Below are 21,977 nucleotides of genomic sequence, written 5' to 3' on the forward strand. Positions count from 1 at the left end.
CTCTGACCCAGTATGACTGTTCTTATGTTCAATGGGACTACACCTGAGAATTATTTAAGTCAATAGGACTGCTGATGAGAGTAAAGGCTGCAGAACTGGGCTTTTATTTTTGTATCTTACTTTTTTTTCACCCATCCTGAGTTGTTTCTGATGTTGATTCTTTCCCACTGAGCCCTAAACTTAATTTTCCTTCTTTACCACAGTGCCATCTGATGTTATAAGCAAGTCTAAACGATGCTTTATCCCTTAGTAAAGAAGTTCTGTTGATCTGCTGCAGCCATCCAGCTGCTCTTCCCAATCTCTGCAAGGCTTTTACCCTGGTTCTAATAAGACCAGTCATTCTACGTAGATTGGATTACGGTAATGATCATTCACCATCAAAACACACATTCCAAGCTCCTCTTATATGACATGCTTCCAAATGATCAGCAAAACTAGTGCGGAATTCTGGCTTCTCTTCTTTTGTGCACCCCCACTGAACAGGGCTGTGGATCTTCAAGTGAGCAGAATTGAAGTCAAAGAGAATATATGCTTAATTTAACTACCACAGCGTTATCCATCGACTATCCATATACTATTGCGCTGATTTCTTCCTGCACATCAGAAACACTCTGAATTATAATTGAGTGGAAAGCCCCCCACCAGGCTCCCTTTCCAATGTCTCACAAAGTCCTGTCCAAAAAATGTCAGGCTTCACCAAGGAAAATCTCCCTGCGGCATCATATCCAATATGGTGGCAGAATCACAAACATATATTAGTTTAATAAATGTGTATTCTTTAAAGATCATCTTCAAATATTAAACCCCTCTGAATATTAAACTAATCCTTTGGGGGAAGGAATTTAAAATCAAACTGCCACCATCACAACATGGTGCCCTCTGTTCCGTAGAAATGGGCCTGAGCTGCCAACTTTGGATCCAGGCCTGGAGCCAAACATTCCTGGAGTTCTGATTCAGGGCTTTGCTTCAGCACGTTGTAGAGACGGGGCAATTCACAAGGAGTTTGACTGAGCCTGTAAAGGGCAGGAGGCTGCAGTAACACCCCAGGAGTAGCCATGAGATGGAATTTTGAAGGTGACACAACTTGTTCTCTACATTTCCCTTCCTTTCCCCACCAGGTCAGGACTGAGGGAGATGGGCTGAGGTGGGGGATAGAGGGGGCTGTGCTGAGAGGCTGAGGCAGAATTCATTGCTGGACAGGGGCAGGGCAGATATGGGGTGAGCACTCCTGCAGGAAGGGTTCAAAACACCTCATCCAAACAACAGTGATTGTGACAGACACACTCACCTGGGAGGGACGGGGGGAATTAAACTATCAATGGATAGGAAAAAACAACCCATCCCCCAATATAAACTTAAAAAAAAAACTTCATAATTTTTAGGGCCAGTTTAATTGTTTTTGGGTGTCTGATTCATAGACTTTAAGGTCAAAAGGGATCATTATGATCATCTAGTCTGACTTCCTGCACAATTCAGGCCACAGAATCTCACCCACCCACTCCTGGAACAAACCCCTAACTTATGTCTGAGTTAATGAAGTCCTCAAATTGTGGTTTAAAGACCTCAAGTTGCAGAGAATCTTCCAGCAAGTGACCCGTGCCCCACGCTGCAGAGGAAGGTGAAAAACCTCTATGGCCTCTGCCAATCTTCCCTGGAGGAAAATTCCTTCCCAACCCCAAATATGCATGGTGTTTGATCTCTTGAGATGGGCAATGCTGCTATAAATAAGATGGCTACTGATGTCCTTTGACCCCATTCTAAGAATGCTTGAAGATCAGGGTGGAGGTAGAAGGAACTAGATGGTAGAAACCTATGCTTGGGACTATACGCAGACTTCTGCTTGGGGTGAGCTGCTTAAGCAGCCCATTGGACCAATGAGAAGCCAGGGCTGCACAGCCCCCAGGCACTTAGCTGCGCAGGGGACAGCCTAATTTTAAAGACACAGAAAACAGGATGGAGTGTCAGCTTGGAAGCTGGAAGAGAGTCAGAATGGCTCAGGGAGTCCCTGCTGAATTCCCCCTCTCTGTGGAGGAACTTTTGCACCACTCTAAGAGTTTGGCTGCGGGGATCAGGCAGCTTCCAGTCTGCATGCCCAGGGACCAGAGGCGAAAGATCTGAGCCAGGCCGCAGGAGGGTTCCAGGTCAGACAGGCTGGCTGAGTTGGGAGAGGACTCTGCCCACCCAGTAGTGAAGAAGTAGTAAGGGGACTTTTATTTAAGCTGGCCGCTGCCACGGAGTTGCACCTCTCCGTCTCAGGACATGCCACCCCAGCCGTGCTCCCTGCCTGGGGAAAGTGCCAGGGAGAGAGGTGGGATTGGAGGAGTCTGTGAGTGTGAGGGGTGGGGCCTATTTATAAATGTTTATTACTTTTCAGTTAACCTGAACCTCGGCCTTGCCCAGATCCTATCTTCCTGTTCCCAGTAATACCCTCCTCCGTTCGTTGCTATTCCTGGTGTGTCATCCTATCACTGGGGTTTGTGCTATTTACCTCATTGTCCCTTGTGTACCGGTCATTACATGTCTTGCCAGCTGTTAGCGTGGTCGCTGAGCTTGTCAAGGGACACCACCCTGGAACAGTGCAAAGTCACTTGAGAGGAGGCAACAGGCAGTGGCAGCAGCAAAGGACCCAGCAGCTAACCCACGTCAGGAGAGGGGAGAAGTCACATCAGATACTGGTGAAAGCAAGCAGGAGGGAGAGAAAAGGGAGGGAGGAAGGTTAAGCCATATCTCGGGGGAGGGGCCACACCAAAAATGGGGGTTCTGTTCTGAGCTCTACCCCTTAGTGGCCAGTTCCATTTTCATTTGAGCACAGTTACAGACTAACACACCTGGGAGGAAAGACTCCAAAATACAGGTAGTGGTTGGAGATACTCAGTAAGGAACAAGCCTTGTGGATGGGGGTAGCAGTAGATGTGGTATATCTTGACTTTAGTAAAGCTTTTGATACTGTCCTGCATGACCTTCTCATAAACAAACTAGGGAAATGCAACCTAGATGCAACTAAGGTAGGTGTAAAACTTGTTGGAAAACCATTCCCAGAGAGTAGTTATCAGTGGTTCACAGTCATGCTGTAAGGACATAACGAGTGGGGTCCCACAGGGATCAGTTCTGGGTCTGGTTCTGTTCAATATCTTCATCAATGATTTAGATAATGGCACAGAGCAGTGGTGGGCAACCTGCAGCCCATGGGCCGCATGCATCCCATCAGGGTAATCTGATTGTGGGCCACAAGACATTTTGCTGACGTTGAGCTGCCCCGCAGCTCCTAATGGCCGCAGTTCACCATTTCCGGCCATTGGGATCTGCAGGAAGCGCCGAGCCGCCGGGATTACCCTGATGGGCTGCATGCGGCCCACCACTGGCTTAGAGAGTATACTTATAAAGTCTGCAGACAATACCAAGCTGAGAGGGGTTGCAAGTGCTTTGGAGGATAGGATTAAAATTCAAAATGATCTGGACAAATTGGAGAAATGATCTGAAGTAAATAAGATGAAATTCAATATGGACAAATGCAAAGTATTCCCCTTAGGAAGGAACAATCAGTTGCACACAAATGAAATGGGAAATTACTGCCTAAGAAGAAGTACCATGGAAAGGGATCTGGGGATCATAGTGGACCACAAGCTAAATATGAGTCAACAGTGTAATGCTGTTGCAAAAAAAGCAAACATCATTCTGGGATGTATTAGCAGGAGTGTTGCAAGCAAGACACAAGAAGTAATTCTGCTGCTCTACTCTGTGCTGATTAGGGCTCATCTGGAATACCGTGTCCAGTTCTGAGTGCCACGTTTCAGGAAGGATGTGGACAAATTGGAGAGACTCCAGAGAAGAGCGACATAACTGATTAAAGGTCTAGAAAACATGACCTATGAGAGAAGATTGAAAAAAATGGGTTTGTTTAGTCTGGAAAAGAGAAGACTGATGGGGGACATAAGAGGTTTTCATGTACATAAAAGGTTGTTTCAAGGAGGGAGAAAAAATGTTTTTCTTAATATCTGAGGATAGGACAAAAAGCAATGGGCTTAAATTGCAGCAAGGGAGGTTTAGAGTGGACATCAGGAAAATCTTCCTGTCAGGGTAGTTAAGCACTGGAATAAATTTCCTAGGGAGGTTGTGGAATCCCCATCACTGGAGATTTTTAAGAGCAGATTAGACAAACACCTGTTGGATGGTCTAGATAATGCTTAGTCCTATCATGAGTGCTGGGGACTGGACTAGATAACCTCATAGAATATTAGGGTTGGAAGGGACCTCAGGAGATTATCTACTCTAATCCCCAAACTGACTTTTGCCCCAGATCTCTAAATGGCCCCATCAAGGACTGAATTCACAACCCTGGGTTTGGCAGACCAATACTCAGACCACTGAGCTATCCCTTCCACTCAAGGTCCCTGCTGGTCTTATGATTCTATTATACTAAAAATGATGGAAATAGCAAAATGGACCTGAGTCTGCAGTATGGATGCAGAGGCAAAAAAGCTGGTGTAATTGTGGGCTTTGTGTCCAGAGATGACATGAAGTAGGGAGGTGGTAAGAGAGGGAACTCTAGATGGCGCTGTGAGCCTATGTTTAGATCACTGCCCACAATCAGCCACATTTCAGTGATGGATGATATCAGCAAACTGATGGGTATTCCGAGAAGAGAAAACTGGACACCAGAGGCACCGTGAGCAAGGTGGATGCAGGTTGCTTCAGCTCCAAAGCAGCCCACAGGGAATCCCCGAACTTTGTCTCCTAAACCCCATCACCCAACCTCAAGAAATATTGTCCCTGACTAGAGAACCCCTCATCCTGCCTCTAGCTCCGCATCTTCCTCTCCGAACCTGAAAGCACAAAAAAAAAAAAAAAGAAAACGAAAAAATAGAAGAGATCTGCCTCCCTCCCTACTACAGACAAAATGGTGTGTGAGCTTGATGGAGCACAACTGATGGCTGTACTACAGCCAGTGGCCACAAATACTCTTCAAATTAAATCTACAGTTTACACCCTTCAGGCCATCATGACTGAGATTCAAAGTGCACGACAAGCTCTCTCCACATCAATGGGTGAAGCAGAACCCAGAATTTCTGGAGTGGAAGATGATTTTAAAGAGAACAAATTATGTATTATGAAGAACTGTAATGGTAACAAGAACGTGGAGACCAAGCTAATTGACCTAGAAATCCACTTACGACAATGTAATATCAGAGTTATGGGTGTCCCTGAGTGAATAGAGAAACCCTCTGAATTTGTCCCTACATTGCTAGGTGAGTTGTTGGATCTGCCAGTAGATTTTTGTTTTGATATAGAACAGGCACACAGGCCCTTGCCCCCAAGCCAGCTCCAGGAGGTTGCCCAAGAGCACTGATTGTGAAGTTCATGAAGTTTGCTACTAAGGAGCTTACATTACAGAAATCCAGAGGGAAAAAGGAGCTGCTATCAGGAGAACAAGCAATGAGAGTACTACTCTTTCAAAATTATGCCCATGACATGGTTGCAAAGAAGGCTGCTTTCACCAAGTGAACAATTGGCCAGAAAGGTGGACTTGAAATATTTTTTAAAATACCCAGCAATGCTCCATGTTGAGAATGGCAAGAAGATAGTTCAGAGGTATGATGAGATAACTAGCTCAGTGGATATGGAAAGCGGTGGACGTGCTACATCTTGACTTTAGCAAAGTTTTTGATATGGTCTTCCACAGTGTTCTTGCCCGCAAGTTAAAAAAGTATGGATTGGATGAACTGACTATAAGGTGGATAGAAAGTTGGCTAGATCGTTGGGATCAGTGGGTAGTGATCAACGGCTCAATGTCTAGTTGGCAGCTGGTATCAAGCAGAGTGCCCCTGAGGTCAATCCTGGGGCCAGTCTTGTTCAACATCTTCATTAATGATCTAGATGATGGCACGGATTGCACCCTCAACAAGTTTGCAGATGATACTTTGCTGGGGAGGAAGGTAGAGATGCTAGAGGGTAGGGATAATGTCCAGAGTGACCTAGACAAATTGGAGGATTGGGCCAAAAGAAATCTGATGAGGTTCAACAAGGACCAGTGCAGAGTCCTACACTTAGGACAAAAGAATCCCAGGCACTGCTACAGGCTGGGGACCAACTGGCTGAGCAGCAGTTCTGCAGAAAAGGACCTGGGGATTACAGCGGAGGAGAAGCTGGATATGAATGTGCCCTTGTTGCCAAGCAGACTAACAGCATATTAGACTGCATTAGTAGGAGCATTGCCAGCGGATTGAAGGAGGTGATTATTCCCCTCTATTCAGCACTGATGAGGCCACATCTGGAGTACTGCGTCCAGTTTTGGGCCCCCTGATACAGAAAGGATGTGGACAAATTGGAGAGAATCCAGCGGAGGGCTACAAAAATGATTAAGGGGCAGGGGCACATGACTTACGAGGAGAGGCTGAGGGAACTGGGCTTGTTTAGTCTGCAGAAGAGAAGAGTGAGGGGGGATTTGATAGCAGCCTTCAACTACCTGAGGATGGAGCTCTGCTGTTCTTAGTGGTGGCAGATGACAGAACAAGGAGCAATGGTCTTACGTAGCAGTGGGGGAGGTCTAGGTTGGATTTTAGGAAAAACTATTTCACTAGGAGGGTGATGAAGCACTGGAATGGGTTACCTAGGGAGGTGGTGGAATCTCCATCCTTAGAGGTTTTTAAGGCCTGGTTTGACAAAGCCCTTGTTGGGATGATTTAATTAGGGTTGGTCCTGCTTTGAGCAGGGGGTTGGACTAGATGACCTCCTGAGGTCTCTTCCAACCCTAATCCTCTATGATTCTATGATAGTGTCATTCAGTTCCCTTCAAACAGAAAAATACCTCAAAAATCTGCACAGTCCTCCCTTGCAAGAGGAGATCCCTATGGAATGATCCAGCCATATGAAATTTATGTACTGCTTTCTGAGATCTGATATGGCTGCTCTAAAGATGTTGACGGGTGCTAGTTGATATGATAGTTCCTTTTCTTTTTTTTCTTTCTCTCATTGGGGTTGAAGACTTAAAGGGCTATTATCAATTTATTTCCTATTGCCTTAATTCATGGGAAAGGAGCATCGATGTAAAATCCGTCATTTGATTAGTGATTATACATATATAATTTTTTCTTAGATGGTGCTTCCATATGGAGTAATGTATCAAGGTTCTATTCATCGTAGGTGATTACTATGCTGTAGTTGTAACATTTGGCTGTGAGGATCTCCAAGTTTCGTCTGATCTGGTTGCGCCTCCTCTGGGTGTGAAGTGTGTGTTTTTAGCCTGTCTAAATAGATTCTTCTTTTTGATTGCATGGTACTAATGTGTAGGTCTCTCTCCATTCTCTTTCTTTTCTGTTTTGTTTTCCAATTTATTTAATTCCTTTTTTTGCCCCGCTCCCAGTACACTGTGATTGCTTGGAATTTCCTTCTCACCCTTTTAGAATATGTACTAGGAAGTGACACCCTGTCCCTGGATAATTTAACTTTTCTGTTCAGATACATAAGAACTGTCTGCTGCCCTAGAAAACTTGCAATTTTTTATTTTTTCACAAAATGGCTTTATATTTTCTCTGGTATATTTTAACAACATTGGCTGTGATAATTAAATAAGTCTCCTAGAATATAAAAGGTTTTCATAACCCTGTTAAAAGAAAAAAAATGCATTCAGTGGTAAAAAGGAATACTTGTTAGGTACTTCATGCATGCATGGTTGATTTAGCTTCACAAGATATGTGGAGAGTGGGTAATCCTATGGCCAGAGGCTATAGTATTTTTTTTTCCTTGCAGTTCATTTAAAATACTCAGGATTGGACTATTTCTTTGTGTCACAAGACTTGATCGATTCAGTGACTAATTGTGACATTGATACTATTGTATCTGACCATGCTCCTAAACGTATGTCTTTTAGGCCCCCAGGAGATGTATCCGCAACTAAAACGTGGAGTTAAAATACCTCTCTGCTGTTTGATGCAACTTTTGTTAACTCTATCAAGCAGGAGTTAGACTTTTTTCTAAAAACAAATACCATCATCAGCTGCTGCACTTTGGGAAACCTTTAAAGCTTTCATCAGAGGCTGCCTCATCTCTTACACCACATTTAAAAAGAAATGGAGAGAATATAGACTTGATAGCCTTGTGAAGAAAACTAAGTCCTTGGATGTAGACTATGTTTCTACCCCTTCCCCAGAGAAACTCAGAACCCCCATCAATCTAAGCTATGAAATCAACAAACTTCTGTGCCAAAAGGCTGAGTTTTGCTTTATTCTCTTTGAAGCAAAACTACTGGGAATTTGTCAAGAGGGCTGGAAAGCTGTTGGCATACAGACTTAAGCAAAAGGCTTTCAGAAATAAGATTGCTGCTGTTCACGATAGTAGCAACAATTTATATTCAACACAGTCAGATATTAATGAACAATTTCTACAGTTTTATCTAAACTATATTTAACTGAAGAAGAAATCAGTAAAGAGGCCCTAGATAACTTTTTTTGGTAGATGGTCTCTGCCACAGATGTCTGACTCTCAGAAGCAATTTTTAGATGCCCCTGCAAGGGGTTCTGTGGGGCTGCTCCTGGCACTCCCCCCAGAAAAAGACCCTGGTGATGCCCTGGTGAGGACCCTTCTGCCCTTTCCTCTGCCAATTGCAGGCACACTTATCACCTGACTCAGGCAGTTTGGAGAGCCTTCATGTGCTGATTAATTTTTGTGCTCTGTCACTGAAGCAAAGAAAGAGGCAAAGAAAGGTTCGAAGGAGTTCATTCCTAGTTAGTTAATATTCAGTAACCTTTGTTAGCCCTAGATAATCTTGTTGACCCAGAAGAATTGAGAGCTGCAATTGGCTAATTGCTTTCACTTGCCATTTTACTTTTGCACCACACAATATATAAAAGGTGGGTTCTGAAAGTCAAAGTAACCCCCTGTTAGAACCCAGAATAATTTTGCAATGGAACCTCTGGGAGCAACAACTGTTTTCTTCGTGATTTGTGTCTCTTGCCTTCTTTTCCTTTCAGCATGGAGAAAGATGTCTGGAAGTGGAAAGCTGCCGCCTGGCCCTGTTGCTTTTCCCATCATAGGGAACACGCTACAGCTGAATAAAAGGAACTTGCCCCAATCTATATATGAGGTAAGCAGGATTTCTCCTTATGCAGGGCTTCGGCTCAGTTGGACATTAAGCAGAGCCTGGGGAAAGAGAACTCTGAAATTTCTGCGGTTTGCGCAGTGGCTCAACTCCTCATGTTTAAGGCTGAATATTTTTTCCCCAGAAATATATAGTCTTGAATGCTAGATACAACCTGTTTCTGGCAATATGTTATTTTTATGATAATGTGTCTTATTCACAGGTAAACCAGAATACGGCCTCTCAGTTGTGCTTCAGCCTCTACAGGTTATCCTGCAGTGAGGAGTGTGGCTGGTGGGTTGAGCAGGGAAATGGCAGACAGCAGCCTTGGGTTCTGGTCCCAGGTCTGCAATTGATGCCATGTATGTGCCTGGGGAAACGATTGAAGTTCTTTGTGTATTTCCCACTTGTAAAATTAATCTAATGATACTTGCCTTCTTCACAGGACAAGGGTAAGGCTTAGGTTGTTGCTCTGCTCTGTAAAGTTGATGTATCCTCCCAGGTGGAGATCCAGAAAGGACAGTGATAGAAGAAGGGCACTCCTCCACACACACCCAGGGGTGAAATTGCCTGATGGGAGGACTCAGGCCCAGTGTTCTGGTGGACTTACCTTTCCTTGGCAGCTGAGACAGTGAGACTGACTCTGTATCCTAGTGGTTAGGCCTAGGCTGCTCGCCCAGGATGTGGGAGACCCATGTTCCTTTTCCAATTACAATTCACTTATTGATACGCAATGGAACGGCTTCAACAGGGAAGTCCTTTTCCAGAATGACCCATAGTGTGGTGGTTTAGGCCTGGGCACACTCCAGAGAGAAGGGAGACCTGGTTTCAGATCCCTTCTTCACATCAGGTATGGGGGGGAATTAAACCCGGCTCTCCCACATCCCAAGTGACTACCATTCCCACTAAACTAACAGTGATGCGGGGGGGTTGGGGAGGGACCTCCTCCTTCTCCTCTTCTGGCTCCTAGTGTATGGGGTCTAATCTATTAGGTGTGATTTCAGACCAGATGAGCTAGGGAGAGAACACTGCATTTGAGGATCCAGCCAGGGTTCGGGCATGTGTTAGGCACTGGCCATAAGGACTGAGGTAGCCATGTGCATGCCCAGCAACAGATGTTATAAGTGCCTCAGGGAATTCAGGGGTGGAAACTTAGACACTGAGGGAGTTAAGGTGCCTAGAGGGTTAGCTGGGGGTTTTCAGGATCTACATTTTGCATTTAGATGCCTATATTCCTTTTTGGGTGTAATCCTTACTGGCAGGAGAGTTCTCTCATCAGTTTGTAATTAGATCCATACTCATTCTTATTCTTAAGTGGATTTAGTAAAAATGTATTGGTCCTTTGTGTTAATCTTTTACAGCTCAGTGTGAAGTATGGCCCGATTTTCACAATATACTTGGGCTCACTGCGAGTTGTGGTGCTGTATGGACAGGAGGCTGTGAAGGAAGCTCTGATTGATCAAGGGGACGAGTTCAGTGGAAGAGGAAAATTGGCACTGGCTGACAAGCTTGCCAAAGGAACAGGTACATTTCTAACAACTTCAGCATGTAGCACTGATGTTCTCTGTATGTGGAGAACATGACTGAGAAGACAGCTCGTGTTTCACTTAGCCATGTTCTTTGGAGGATACTAACTTTACCCACCTATTTATGTCCCAATGTATTTCTTATTTTTACATGGTACCAGTATATGTACTTTGCTCTAATTACTGTGACAGTTTACACTGTGTTGGAGAACAAAATACAGCCATTGGGCATGGCCTCCAATGAAATTATTTTTCTTGTTCATAATTGCTATTAACAGGAATGAGATTAATGTGTGGGATTTTGAGTTACATACACATATCAATGTAATGTAGTGTCTCCAGTAGAACACACATACAATAATGTTTGTGTTCACGTTGAAACTTTCAATGACCAATGTTTCCTTAGGTTAGAAATTTAGCAGATTTAGTCTGCCCCCACCCTTCATTCCTGTCCTCCTTTTTCCAGGCATTGTATTCAGCAATGGGGAGCAGTGGAAACAGCTTCGCCGATTTGCCCTCACCACCTTGAGAAACTTTGGGATGGGGAAGAAAAGTGTTGAGGAACGGATCCAGGAGGAAGCCCGTTTTCTGGTGGAAAGGCTCAGAAACACACACGGTGGGGAATTGCTGCATGTAATTTGGAAACTGAGTCAGCTAAAGACTCTTGTCTCCCTTTATTTTGTGATATTACTTTGGTTCAAACACCTTATAATTCAATCCCAGGGGTGGCCAACCTGAGAAGGAACCAGAATTTACCAATGTACATTGCCAAAGAGCCATAGCAGTACATCAGCAGCTTCCCATCAGCTCCAACCCCCCAGCGCCTTGCACCTGACAGCAGCCCAGCCAATCAGCGCCTCCTGCAATCAGATGCTTTGCATGCTCAGGAGGCTCTGTTGGGGAGGGGGAAGAACAAGGGCATGGCAGGCTTGGGGGAAGGGGCAGGAGCCTTTGGGGGAAGGTGTGGTGTGGGGGCAGAGCAGGGGTTTGAGCAGTGAGCACCCCCTGGCATATTGGAAAATTGGCGCCTGTAGCTCCAGCCCTGGAGCCAGCGCCTCTGCAAGGAGCCGCATATTAATTTCTGAAGAGCTGCATGTGGCTCCGGAGCCACAGGTTGGCCACACCTGCTCAAGCCATTACCTGCATGTATAACAGTCTGTGTTAATGTAAAGGAAAAATATGTGAGAAAAGTTCCTGAGATGACCTTTCCTGGCTGTTATTTCCCATGTTTTCTACTCTCTGATTTGTGGCCAATGGGCAAATAGAAAATGTTTGTCCAGAGTAGGCAGAAGCTAACATAGTGAACCATATTAGAGTGGATTAGTTTATCTTCAATGCGTTGGGCTAATAAGACACCAGGCCTACAGCTTCCTTATTCTGATTTTCTTCTCTGCTAGATGTCTAATACAAGTCTGGCACCTACACTGTATGGGGATGGCCTCCCAAATATATCACTGTGTACATTTGCAGTGCTTTCTAAGTGATGAATATTATTTATTTATTTTATTATTTATTTGTGTTCTATTAGTTTCTAGAGGTCCCAGCCAAGACTGGGGCTCCTTTGCCAGTAGGTTGTGTTAACAAACAGTTGGAGACAGTCCCTGCCCCAAGCAACATACATATTAAATACACATGAAGAAGAAAAAGTGGAGAAAGGAAGAATTATTTTCCCTCTTTTAGAGATATGGTACTGAGACAGAGAGAGATTATGTGATTTGCTCGAGGTCACACCTGGAAGTTTGTGGCACAGCTGGGAATTGTCTCCAGATTTCCTGAGATACCGGGCCACTGCCTTAACCACAAGACCATCCCGCTTCTTGCAATATACAGTGCAACATTAAGGGCTAAAATGAAGTTGACTCTCCATCTGGGTGAATTGTGTGTGTGAGAGGAGAACAAATGGAGAACCTTCTCCACTCGTGATACAGACACAAGAGAGAGCCGCTTTACTGCTGTTGCCACTTGTGTAACCTGAGCCAAGGGCAGCTGCTCCTGTAGATAATGACTCAAAAGGAATCTGTGTGGGTGAGGGACAGAGGTGAAAGTAAGCCACTGTGGTAGCAGCAGCCGGAGCCCCTGGCCCTTTAAATCGCCTCTGAGCCCCGGGGCTTCCAGCCACCTCTGCAGCTGGTAGCTCCGGTGGTGATTTAACGGGCGTGAGGCTCCCAGCCGCTGTTACTGCAGCTGGAGCCCTAGGCCACTTAAATCTTGATTTAAAGGGCCCAGGTATTTAAAGGCCTGCCTCTTCCTGTTGAGGCCACGTCTCTTCTGGTCCCGCCCCCACAGCTCAGGGTCCGGCGTACGGTAAGTCCTTTAAGTTACTTTCTCCCCTGGTGAGGGACATGAGGTGAGAATACACTGCATGGAGAAAATGCCGCTTCTGGATGTTCTCCCTGTGCAATGTGGTCTCAAGTCAGAGGGGTGAAGTCTTGTAGACAATTGCTTTGAATATTGTATAGGTCCCACTGCATTGTATTAGTTTGTGATGATGCTACAAGCAATGGCTAAGGTAGAATTCTCTGAATGCAAGATCCTCTTTTGAAAGGAATACTGTCTGTCAGGCCTGTGTAAGGAGCCCATGGCAGACAGGCAGGTGTCACTCAGAGAGGGACACATAGAGGGACCAATGATCCCTATTCAGACCAGAGTGTGTCTGGCAGACAGCCGCAAAGGAGACAGTGTGAAAACTGATTCCAAGCAAAATGGGGATAATTATTTAATATAAATTTACAGAAATAGCATTGGGGAAGCCCTATGTGGAGAATGAGGGAAATATCGGTGTTATTTTTCATGTGCACCTCAGTTTAGCTGTATGATATTATCCTGCCTGGCTGTACTGAATTACATAAAAGGAGGATGAAAGGGGGACACTAAGAGGAAATGAAATAATGGCAAGGATAAGTACGGTCAGAGAGAATGCCAAGGGTAATAATGGAGAAGCTGTTAATTTGAGAACACTCCCAGCGTAGATTCAGCTACTTGGAAAGTATTCTTTTCCTAGACAGAAACTAGCATCCAACAGGGAAACTAAAACCTTATGGATTTTCAGCAAGCAGGAAGGGGGTTGAGTGAGTTGAAGGTAACTGGGCTGAATGGAACTTTATCAAAGCTTGCAAGGAAAGATTGTTTAGGTAAAAGGAATGTGTGTAGAAGCCTTTATTGTTTCTAGTTTTTGCTCTGTGTGCTGCATACCTTTGGGAGGATAAATAACACTTAGTTTTGGAGAAATTGTTTTTGAGTCACTTTGATCCCCTGCTGGTCACAGTCCCTGGAGGGAAAGGGCTCACGGATGTCCAGCACAGAGCAACCTGTCATGCTATCATCGTTGGGATGTAGTGAGTCTGCTGCCCAGCTAGCCAATCTAAGGGTGGTTGGATTTAGAGGATTCTCCCATTCAGAGAGGGGCAGGAACTCAGGCCTGTCATCTGAGGGGGACTCTTGAGAGGGACTGAAAGGAATCTAAACCCAGTTTACCCTGGAACTGTGAGACCATAACTTACCCTCCCCAGTGAATATTAGGGACTGCCCTCTTGGTCTGGGGCCAGGACATCCAGAACGTCCCAGTAACATCAATGGATGTGATGCTGTAGGTGAAAATACTGAATTAAAAACTGGACTCTGGTTTGGTTTTATTGCAGAGCGACCCTTTGACCCCACCCTCCCTCTCACCCATGCTGTCTCCAACGTCATCTGTTCCATTGTCTTTGGGGACCGGTTTGACTATGAAGATCAGAAGTTTCTGACATTAATTCATCTCACAGAGGAAAACAATGAACTCCTTCGCTCTCTCCTGGCACAGGTGTGTTCAGTGGGTTTTCCCACTCTTCTCCTTTATAAAGTAGGAAAGGACAGAGATTTCTTTCTTTTATCGTTCATTATCCTTAAACAATTGTTATTTCAGATTCTCATAATGTTCCTATTCTCCTCATTAGGCTGCAGCTGTTACCAATTCCAGCCTCAAGCTTGTTTCTGAGGATAATTTAAATAGCCACACAAAACACTTCATTTGCTCAGAATTAAAACATTAGCATCCAAACTGTTGCAGTTCACAGTATATTCACAATGATATACCTGAATATGGTCGCATTCTTCACCTGCAAAGCAAACTCTTTTTCATTTCTGGTACACAGCCACTCACATATCCCATTGCTGAAAACCTCACCAAATGCACAACAGTCAAACTCAGTGGAAATCAATGGAGTTACAGCAGCAGAGAATTTGGCCCCTTCACTCCAACTGGAGGAAGACTAAGATATCTTTTACTTGTATAGTCTATAATGTTTTATTACTGCCTACGAAAATCTGTATTCCGAGTTAGGTTTGGGAACTTGAGTGTGATTTTCAAGAACAGCATGTGAATATTGGGGATGGTTTTATGTTGGAAATAATGGAGATTATTGTAGTGAATAGAACTGAGTGTCGCTGCAGTTTATGTGAGGAATAGGTGTGTATTGAGTAGAATGAGTCAGTGAAGCTGGGGAAGTTCTTTAGAATCCATTTGCACAGGAACGTGCCACAGAAATATTGTATTGTGCTGCTATAACTGAGTCAATTGGACCAATTGAGTCAACTGATGATTTGTTGTGTCGAAGTAAACCAAGATGTACTTTTCCTTCTATCATTCTAGCTGTACAATTTTTTCCCAACTCTCATGGATTATATACCTGGGCCTCACCAGGAGTTACTTAAAAATTCAGAGGAGTTTAGAATATTTGTTCTGGAGAGAGTGAAGATGCACAAAGAGTCTCTGGATCTTAGCTGCCCTCGAGACTTCATCGATGCTTTCCTCATCAAAATGGAACAGGTAAGTGAGGACAGCAGCCCTTCCCCTTTGCTGTGGAGTTGGTTATACCTATCATGGGTATTTATCACTCTGTACAAGACCCAAAGGCGGATCTGGTCTCTGCCCCTGGAACTTACATTCTAAAGCAATGCCCTGCTCACCTCATTTGTGTGAATAGTGCCGGTGATGCCAGTGGGACTACACCAGTGAGTAAGACAAACAGGTTTTGTCTCTAAGGGTATGTGCACACTGCAATGAAAGACCCACAGCACAGCCACGGCTGGTCCGAGTCAGCTGACTTGGACTTGAAGGGCTCAGTCCACAGGGTTATAAAATTGCAGTGTAAACATTGGTGCTTGGGCTGCAGCCCAGGTTCTGGGCCTCTTCCCTCTTTCTGGGCTTCAGAGCCTGGGCTCCAGCCTGAGCCCATTTGTCTACATTTGCAATATTATCGCCCCTCAACCTGATTCTCACGAGCCCGAGTCAGCTGATTCAGGCCAGCCATGGATTTTTAATTGCAGTGTAGACGTTTTAAAAGGACGGAGCACCCAAACTAGGTCTCAAAAGCACATGGAAACAGGTAGATTTTTCTCTGTAATTTAGTCATTGAAAGAGTTTTTATTAAGTGAGTGGAGAGAGGCACTTTTACTGCTCTGTGTTAGCATTGTGGAATTAGCAGGAGAAAGCAGTTTCAAATGGCTGCCTATGCCCACACCTACAGACTTAACCTACTACCTGCTTTTTTGGAAACCCCTCCTGCTAATCTCATGTAATATTTTGCAACGGCAGCCTATTACGAGTTCTGTCAGTGCACTCCTTGTTCAACAGGTAGCCAGGCATTTGTGTTTTCAGTGGATTTTCGCTTCCGTTGGAGCATCAGACTCAATCCATCTGGCTCCAAGATTAAAAATTGGTTAGAAACATTTGGTTTCGTTTCTAATTCAGGGTTATCAAGGCAATTAGTGCTGCCCAGACAAACAAAATAGGAAAGCAAAGGAATCAACAACAACAAGTTCAATGTTAACAGTTAGAAATACAGATGAAAACTAACTTGGTTACTGTAATGCTCCAGTTCTCCTCTTTACAAAAGACCACAGGTTTCCACAGGAATAGCCTAAAGTACTCTGCAGTGCTACTGCAATCTCCAGGGCTGTGGCCCATTTTTTGTAAGGATTTTTATAAAGATGCTGAGTGGGTCACAGAGCAGGTAGAATATGAGAGGGTTTGGGCCTGTATGAATCAATCCCACACTCTTACAGTCAATGATCAAACAACTGTAAGAAGTCTCTCTACAGGAGCAACAGAATGACCAGTCGGAATTTAACACTGAAAACTTGGTGAGAAGCACACTAGACTTATTCCTTGCTGGAACGGGGACAACCAGCACCACCCTGAGACATGGACTCCTGATTCTTCTGAAATACCCAGATATAGAAGGTACCATACAGACACGCACACAATTTTAAGTCTTGGGAAGCTGAGGGGATTACATGGCTCAAGGGATCTCTAATGGATACAGACCCCAGTCCCTTAAGTCACCAGATCAAATCTGGCTTGGGCTGGAAGTGAGCTGTGTCACCACTGTGTGCAGGCTGATATATGTGAGAGGTGTTTGAGGATGGGTGTTTTAGTTCAGTTTGTGTAGACAGGTGTCTGCATTCGAAGAGCACCGTCACAACTGCCATTACTCGGCCTCCTTATGGGCGGTCTCAGCATGGGGCCTTCAGACTGAGTAGACCCTTGTGTCTGGATTCCTGTCTCATCTCATGGTTCATATTAAGGCTCCTGGGCCAGGAGAAAGTGTGTGTGTTTGTGTGTGGGAAGCCTGCGCTGCCATTGGTCAGATGGTGCCTGGTCTGTGGGTAACAGGTACCTTTGGATTCCAGGCCTTTCAGACGGGCACCCTCCACTCAAATAAAAGCAAAGACATTTCATTTTAGGATTTAATAATCTAGTAGGTGTCAGGATTGAGTAAGGGCTTAAATCAAAACTCTGTCAGTGCTAGAGATTTATCAAAACCCAGCTAATATACAGCACTAATTTCCACCTCATCGGCTTCCTCCGTGCTGACGGGTATGATTGACTTTGGTGGGGGGAAATTTTAGGCCTCAGTCTCTTGCACAGCAGTTAGTTACATGCTCTGGTGATAACATCACATTGTGCTCTCTTTTATAACATAACCAGGCCTGAGCCATATCACTGCCCTAATAATTACATTATAGGCATTTTGCCCTAGATACCATGTACAGTAGTTTCTGTAACCCAAAACTAACTGTTATATTATTTTAACTCAGGGGTCAGCAAGCTCTGGCTCGCGGCTTGCCAAGGTAAGCACCTTGGCGGGCTGGGCCAGTTTGTTTACCTGCCGCATTGGCAGGTTTGGCCGATCGCGCTGCCACTGGCTGCGATTCGCTGTCCCAGGCCAATGAGGGTGGTGGGAAGCACCGTGGACTGAGGGATGTGCTGGCCATGGCTTCCCGCCGCCCCCATTGGCCTGGAGCAGTGAACCACGGTCAGTGGGATCTGCGGTCGGCCAAATCTGCCTACACGGCAGGTAAACAAACTGGCCTGGCCTGCCAAGCAAGCCGCGTGCCAGAAGTTGCTGACTCCTGTTATAACTTGTTATATTTCCAACATGCATCTGCTGAGACGTGTGTATTTCTTACTATGTGACAGCATGGGGCAAAATTATGGGAATCCTGTTCTTTAGCTTTATTGTTAACCTTGTTCATTTGATGACAGAGAAAGTTCATGAAGAGATTGACCATGTGATTGGCCGAAGCCGAAGCCCCTGCATGGCAGACCGAAGCCAGATGCCCTACACAGATGCTGTGATACATGAGATCCAGAGATTCATTAACCTTGTCCCATTGAATCTCCCACATGCAGTGACCAGAGACACTCATTTCAGACAATATGTTATCCCAAAGGTTAGTTCTCAATGTTTCTCTGAAAAATCCAGTTCTTCTACCTCTTCCTTTTTTCAGTTTTGAATTAATCACAATAGAAATGTTTGCCTCTAAGTGTGCATTAGTTTCCCTCTTTTTGGGAGCCTCTTTTGGGAGACCAGTTTCTGAGATGGCTCCATCTCCACCAATCTTTAGATGTGCTGAGGTGTTAATATACACCACAACCCACAGTGACCACATCCTAGGTTGCTAACTGAATTTCACTTTGAGTTGTATAGGGATTTTTAGCATAACCATGTTGTTAATTAGTTAGTTATGAGGAAACTACTGGTGTGATGACTAAACTATAAAGACAAGGGAAACTCAAATGCTTCCAAATAGCATCTAAGACTAACACCTAACACTTCTGGATCTTAGCCAGACTTTTCCAAACCTCTTTGATGTAGAAACCAGGATCGTAATCTAATGGAAGCAGCCTTTCTTATGAAATTCCAGGATCTAGTTGTTCCAGGTGGGTTGCAGTTTGGTGGGGTTACCTTTTCTCATGGAATCTGAGTATTTCTAGATCTGCTTGAAGGCATGAATTTCCAGGGGATGCAAGGAAATGACGGAAAGAAAAATGTGTCCCACTAACCAGCTCAGTGAATTCTGGAGACTTTTCAGTTTCAACAGTATCCATTTAAACGTTCTTTATCTGTGTTTACTAATTCAGGGCACCACTATATTCCCTGTTCTGCAATCGGTCCTAGATGACAGCAGAGAATTTCCAAAGCCAGAGCAATTTAACCCAGGACATTTCTTGGATGAAAATGGTGCCTTTAGGAAGAGTGACTTCTTCATTCCTTTTTCTGCAGGTAAAAAAAGCCATGTTTGTTTCAGGTCCAGACCATTCTCTCTTAGCTTTGTCTTGAGTATACAAAGAGTTCTCAAACTGTAGTCTGCAAAGCCTTTTCGGGCCATCCCTGAAGCAGAGCCTCTCACAACAGGGAAGCATCTATCGGTCTCCAGTCTCTTTTTTAACTAACTGAACATGCACTACTCTCAACTCTGCCTGGCAACTTCACGTCTTCCTTTGTCTGTCTGTGTCAGCCCACCGTGGACGAATTGTGATTGAATGCGCATGCAAAAGTAAAACTGAAGGGAGTAACATGCAACAGGGCAGAAGCCATCTGCATAGTCACTTGGAGAGAGATCAGTGTGGGTTGCTTAGCTTCTCAACTTTACTCCAATCAGTGAAGATCCCTACACTCTGTTAATAAACCCTGTATGCTGTTCTCCTCCATTCTGCTACTCAGCATGCCTGCACCTCGCTATCTGTTAATTCTGCCTTCCACTCAAGAACCACTGTGTCATTCCTCCCTTAAACATATTACCTGGCTCGGGACCTGCATTAACTATTATCAAACCTCACATCTGCCCACCCGTCTCCACATATTGGTATTTAAAAAGCTACTTACTCTATGGAACGCAGCCTTTAAAATGATCTGTGAGTGGCTTCTTAAACCCCCAAATAATATAAAACTTAATCCTGCCTTGAATGCAGGGGACTGGACTAGATGACCTCTCAAGGTCCCTTCCAGTTCTATGATTCTATGAAATGCTTTTATACCTTCCTGAACTCTGAGAGATGGCCATTATCCTCCATGTGGTGACCCTGAATGACTCTGTGCATCTAATTTTAACCTGGAGGTTTACTTACATTGTAACAGTATTTAACATATTTTGAAAAGAAAGATCTCCTGCATCTCCTTGATATTCTTTTTTTATTGCAGGGAAACGGATTTGCGTGGGAGAGGCTCTGGCTCGCATGGAGCTATTTTTGCTACTGACAACGATTTTGCAGAATTTTACCTTGAAATCTCCCATTGACCCCAAGGACATTGATATAGCTCCGCTACCAAGTGCAGTGATAAATGCACCAAAACCATACCAGCTCTGTGTTTTGCCTCGATAAAAACCATGAAAAGTCATTTCTGTGTCCTACACCAGTAGTGAATTTGATTGTCTATGATCCCGGACTCATTAGTACAGTGACAGAAATGAACTCACTGTCTCGAAACAGAAAGTTAAATAATCTGGCTTTTTAAGTAACTGTGATGTAACAAAATTAAGTGCAATACCAAAAAAATAACATACGCATGTACAATAAGCCAGCAATGTTCTCAGACTGTCTCAGGTGTGAATCTGTTCCTGACATAAGTTGGGTATGTTTTCAGTTCATTTGTGGTGCAGTTGACAACAACGGAAACTACTTTTGACAGCCATAAATGCTCCTTTATTTACAAGGGGCTAGTAACCGTTTCCACTCTTGAGGTCTGATCAGCCAATCAGAGTAAATTGTGGTGATGTAATGCTTATGATTGGACAGCCTGCTTTGATGTGGGGAGTTTCTGTGGCATTGGACTGAACTAGAGTTCTCCCTCCCCTGCTCATTCATGTAATTTCAATTTAGCTCCGTGGAATTAAACTTTCACTTAATAAAGATTCTTCTTATTTCTCCAGCTCACCTCCGTGCTCCTACATATTTGTTTAATTAACTTATTTACTGAAGCTATCCAACACATTGCAGGTCAGGGATTGAGCTGGGTTGATGGTGCCTAGGGCAAGAGAAGTTGTGCTATTGTCTATCTTTAGCCTGTTGATCAGACACCCTATGCTAGGGACCTTTACACCTACAGGTGTCACATATACATCACCCTTAGGAGACAGCATTAGATGCTCCCAATCTGTGTGCTTCTTTCTCCTCTCCCTTCTTTTCTCCTTCCATCACTCAGTATCAAGTCATGTACTCCGCTGCCTCTGTACCTGGAGGGACCCCCCTCCCTGTCATCATTCACCAAGAGGCTTCTCTGCTCCAACAAATCTCTCCTTGAAAACCAGTCCTCCCCTTTGCTTTGCCTCATCAGTCATCCTCCATGTCCTGGTAGCTGCCATGTTTGTGTAGCTCCTTGTGTGACATTTCACCCTAGTGACATGAAATCCCCCAAAGAGTGGGAGCAATAGTTGGGAGTCAGGTATGGATCCTTCTTTCCTTAAAATCTATGATTCTGTCCATTCCCCTACTTTGTTTGATTTCTGCTATTGGTGAGATCTTGAGGTCTTCTTACTCTCCAGGGGTGTGCCAGTTCTCAGAAGGAGAGGGGTGCGTTCGTATATAATTAGCAAATTAAAAGGGAAAAAAGTGAATGCAACCCAAGCCCTGTAGAATATCCATATTATAACATATGGTATTATACCATTGTTGTATAATCTTAATTTAATCTTTTTACAGATCATTCTCATTGGAATATTATAAACATTCTAATATATTTAACTCTGTAATCAAGCAGACTTCGCTAGAGGCAAGCTGTGTCCCCTGCTCTAGCATTTACAGCCTTGTTTATTATATACCAGGAACTATAACATTAAATTAACTGTAACTAAAGATGGATAGGAAAGTGAATTTCACTTTTGTGAAAAATTTCAAGGTTTGGGGAAATTTTCTCATCCTGAATTGGTACAAAAAGGCAAAAGTTTGGCAAAATTCATAGACATAAAATTACACAATTTTTCATTTTGGAAACACCAAAATATTCCTTCAGTGGAAACATTTTAGTATTTCTGACATGAAATATGCTCCCCTGGCTTGCGGGCTGCTCAGAAGATATTGGGGAGCCGGGCAATCTGGGAGCCTGGTTTCCATGGAG

The 21,977-nt window shown here is 44.3% G+C and overlaps 1 protein-coding gene across 2 annotated transcripts; it reads left to right on the forward strand.

Annotated features, from left to right (window-relative positions):
- The first annotated feature begins 282 nt into the window (after positions 1-282).
- On the forward strand, positions 283-20,742 carry LOC115655592 (cytochrome P450 2H2-like). Of its 2 annotated transcripts, XM_030571214.1 has the most exons (10): positions 283-360; positions 8,967-9,079; positions 10,435-10,597; positions 11,066-11,215; positions 14,238-14,398; positions 15,227-15,403; positions 16,678-16,819; positions 18,125-18,312; positions 19,004-19,145; positions 20,064-20,742. In XM_030571214.1, exons 2-10 carry the CDS (start codon positions 8,978-8,980, stop codon positions 20,243-20,245), a joined length of 1,407 nt encoding a protein of 468 aa, XP_030427074.1. In that variant the 5' UTR covers positions 283-360; positions 8,967-8,977; the 3' UTR covers positions 20,246-20,742. The 2 variants fall into 2 exon arrangements, with proteins under 2 accessions (XP_030427074.1, XP_030427073.1); XM_030571213.1 differs by lacking the exon at positions 283-360 and having other exon boundaries at positions 8,718-9,079.
- The last annotated feature ends 1,235 nt before the right edge of the window (positions 20,743-21,977 follow it).

Source organism: Gopherus evgoodei, chromosome 7, assembly GCF_007399415.2.
Source record: "Gopherus evgoodei ecotype Sinaloan lineage chromosome 7, rGopEvg1_v1.p, whole genome shotgun sequence".
NCBI lineage: Eukaryota > Metazoa > Chordata > Testudines > Testudinidae > Gopherus > Gopherus evgoodei.

Excerpts from the sequence above, each read along its gene's own strand:
- LOC115655592 (XM_030571213.1), top strand. The coding sequence starts at position 8,900 with ATGGAACCTCTGGGAGCAACAACTGTTTTCTTCGTGATTTGTGTCTCT. Across the intron at positions 9,080-10,434 it reads TGCCCCAATCTATATATGAG|CTCAGTGTGAAGTATGGCCC; the intron begins GTAAGCAGGATT and ends AATCTTTTACAG. Across the intron at positions 19,146-20,063 it reads CTTCATTCCTTTTTCTGCAG|GGAAACGGATTTGCGTGGGA; the intron begins GTAAAAAAAGCC and ends TTTTTATTGCAG.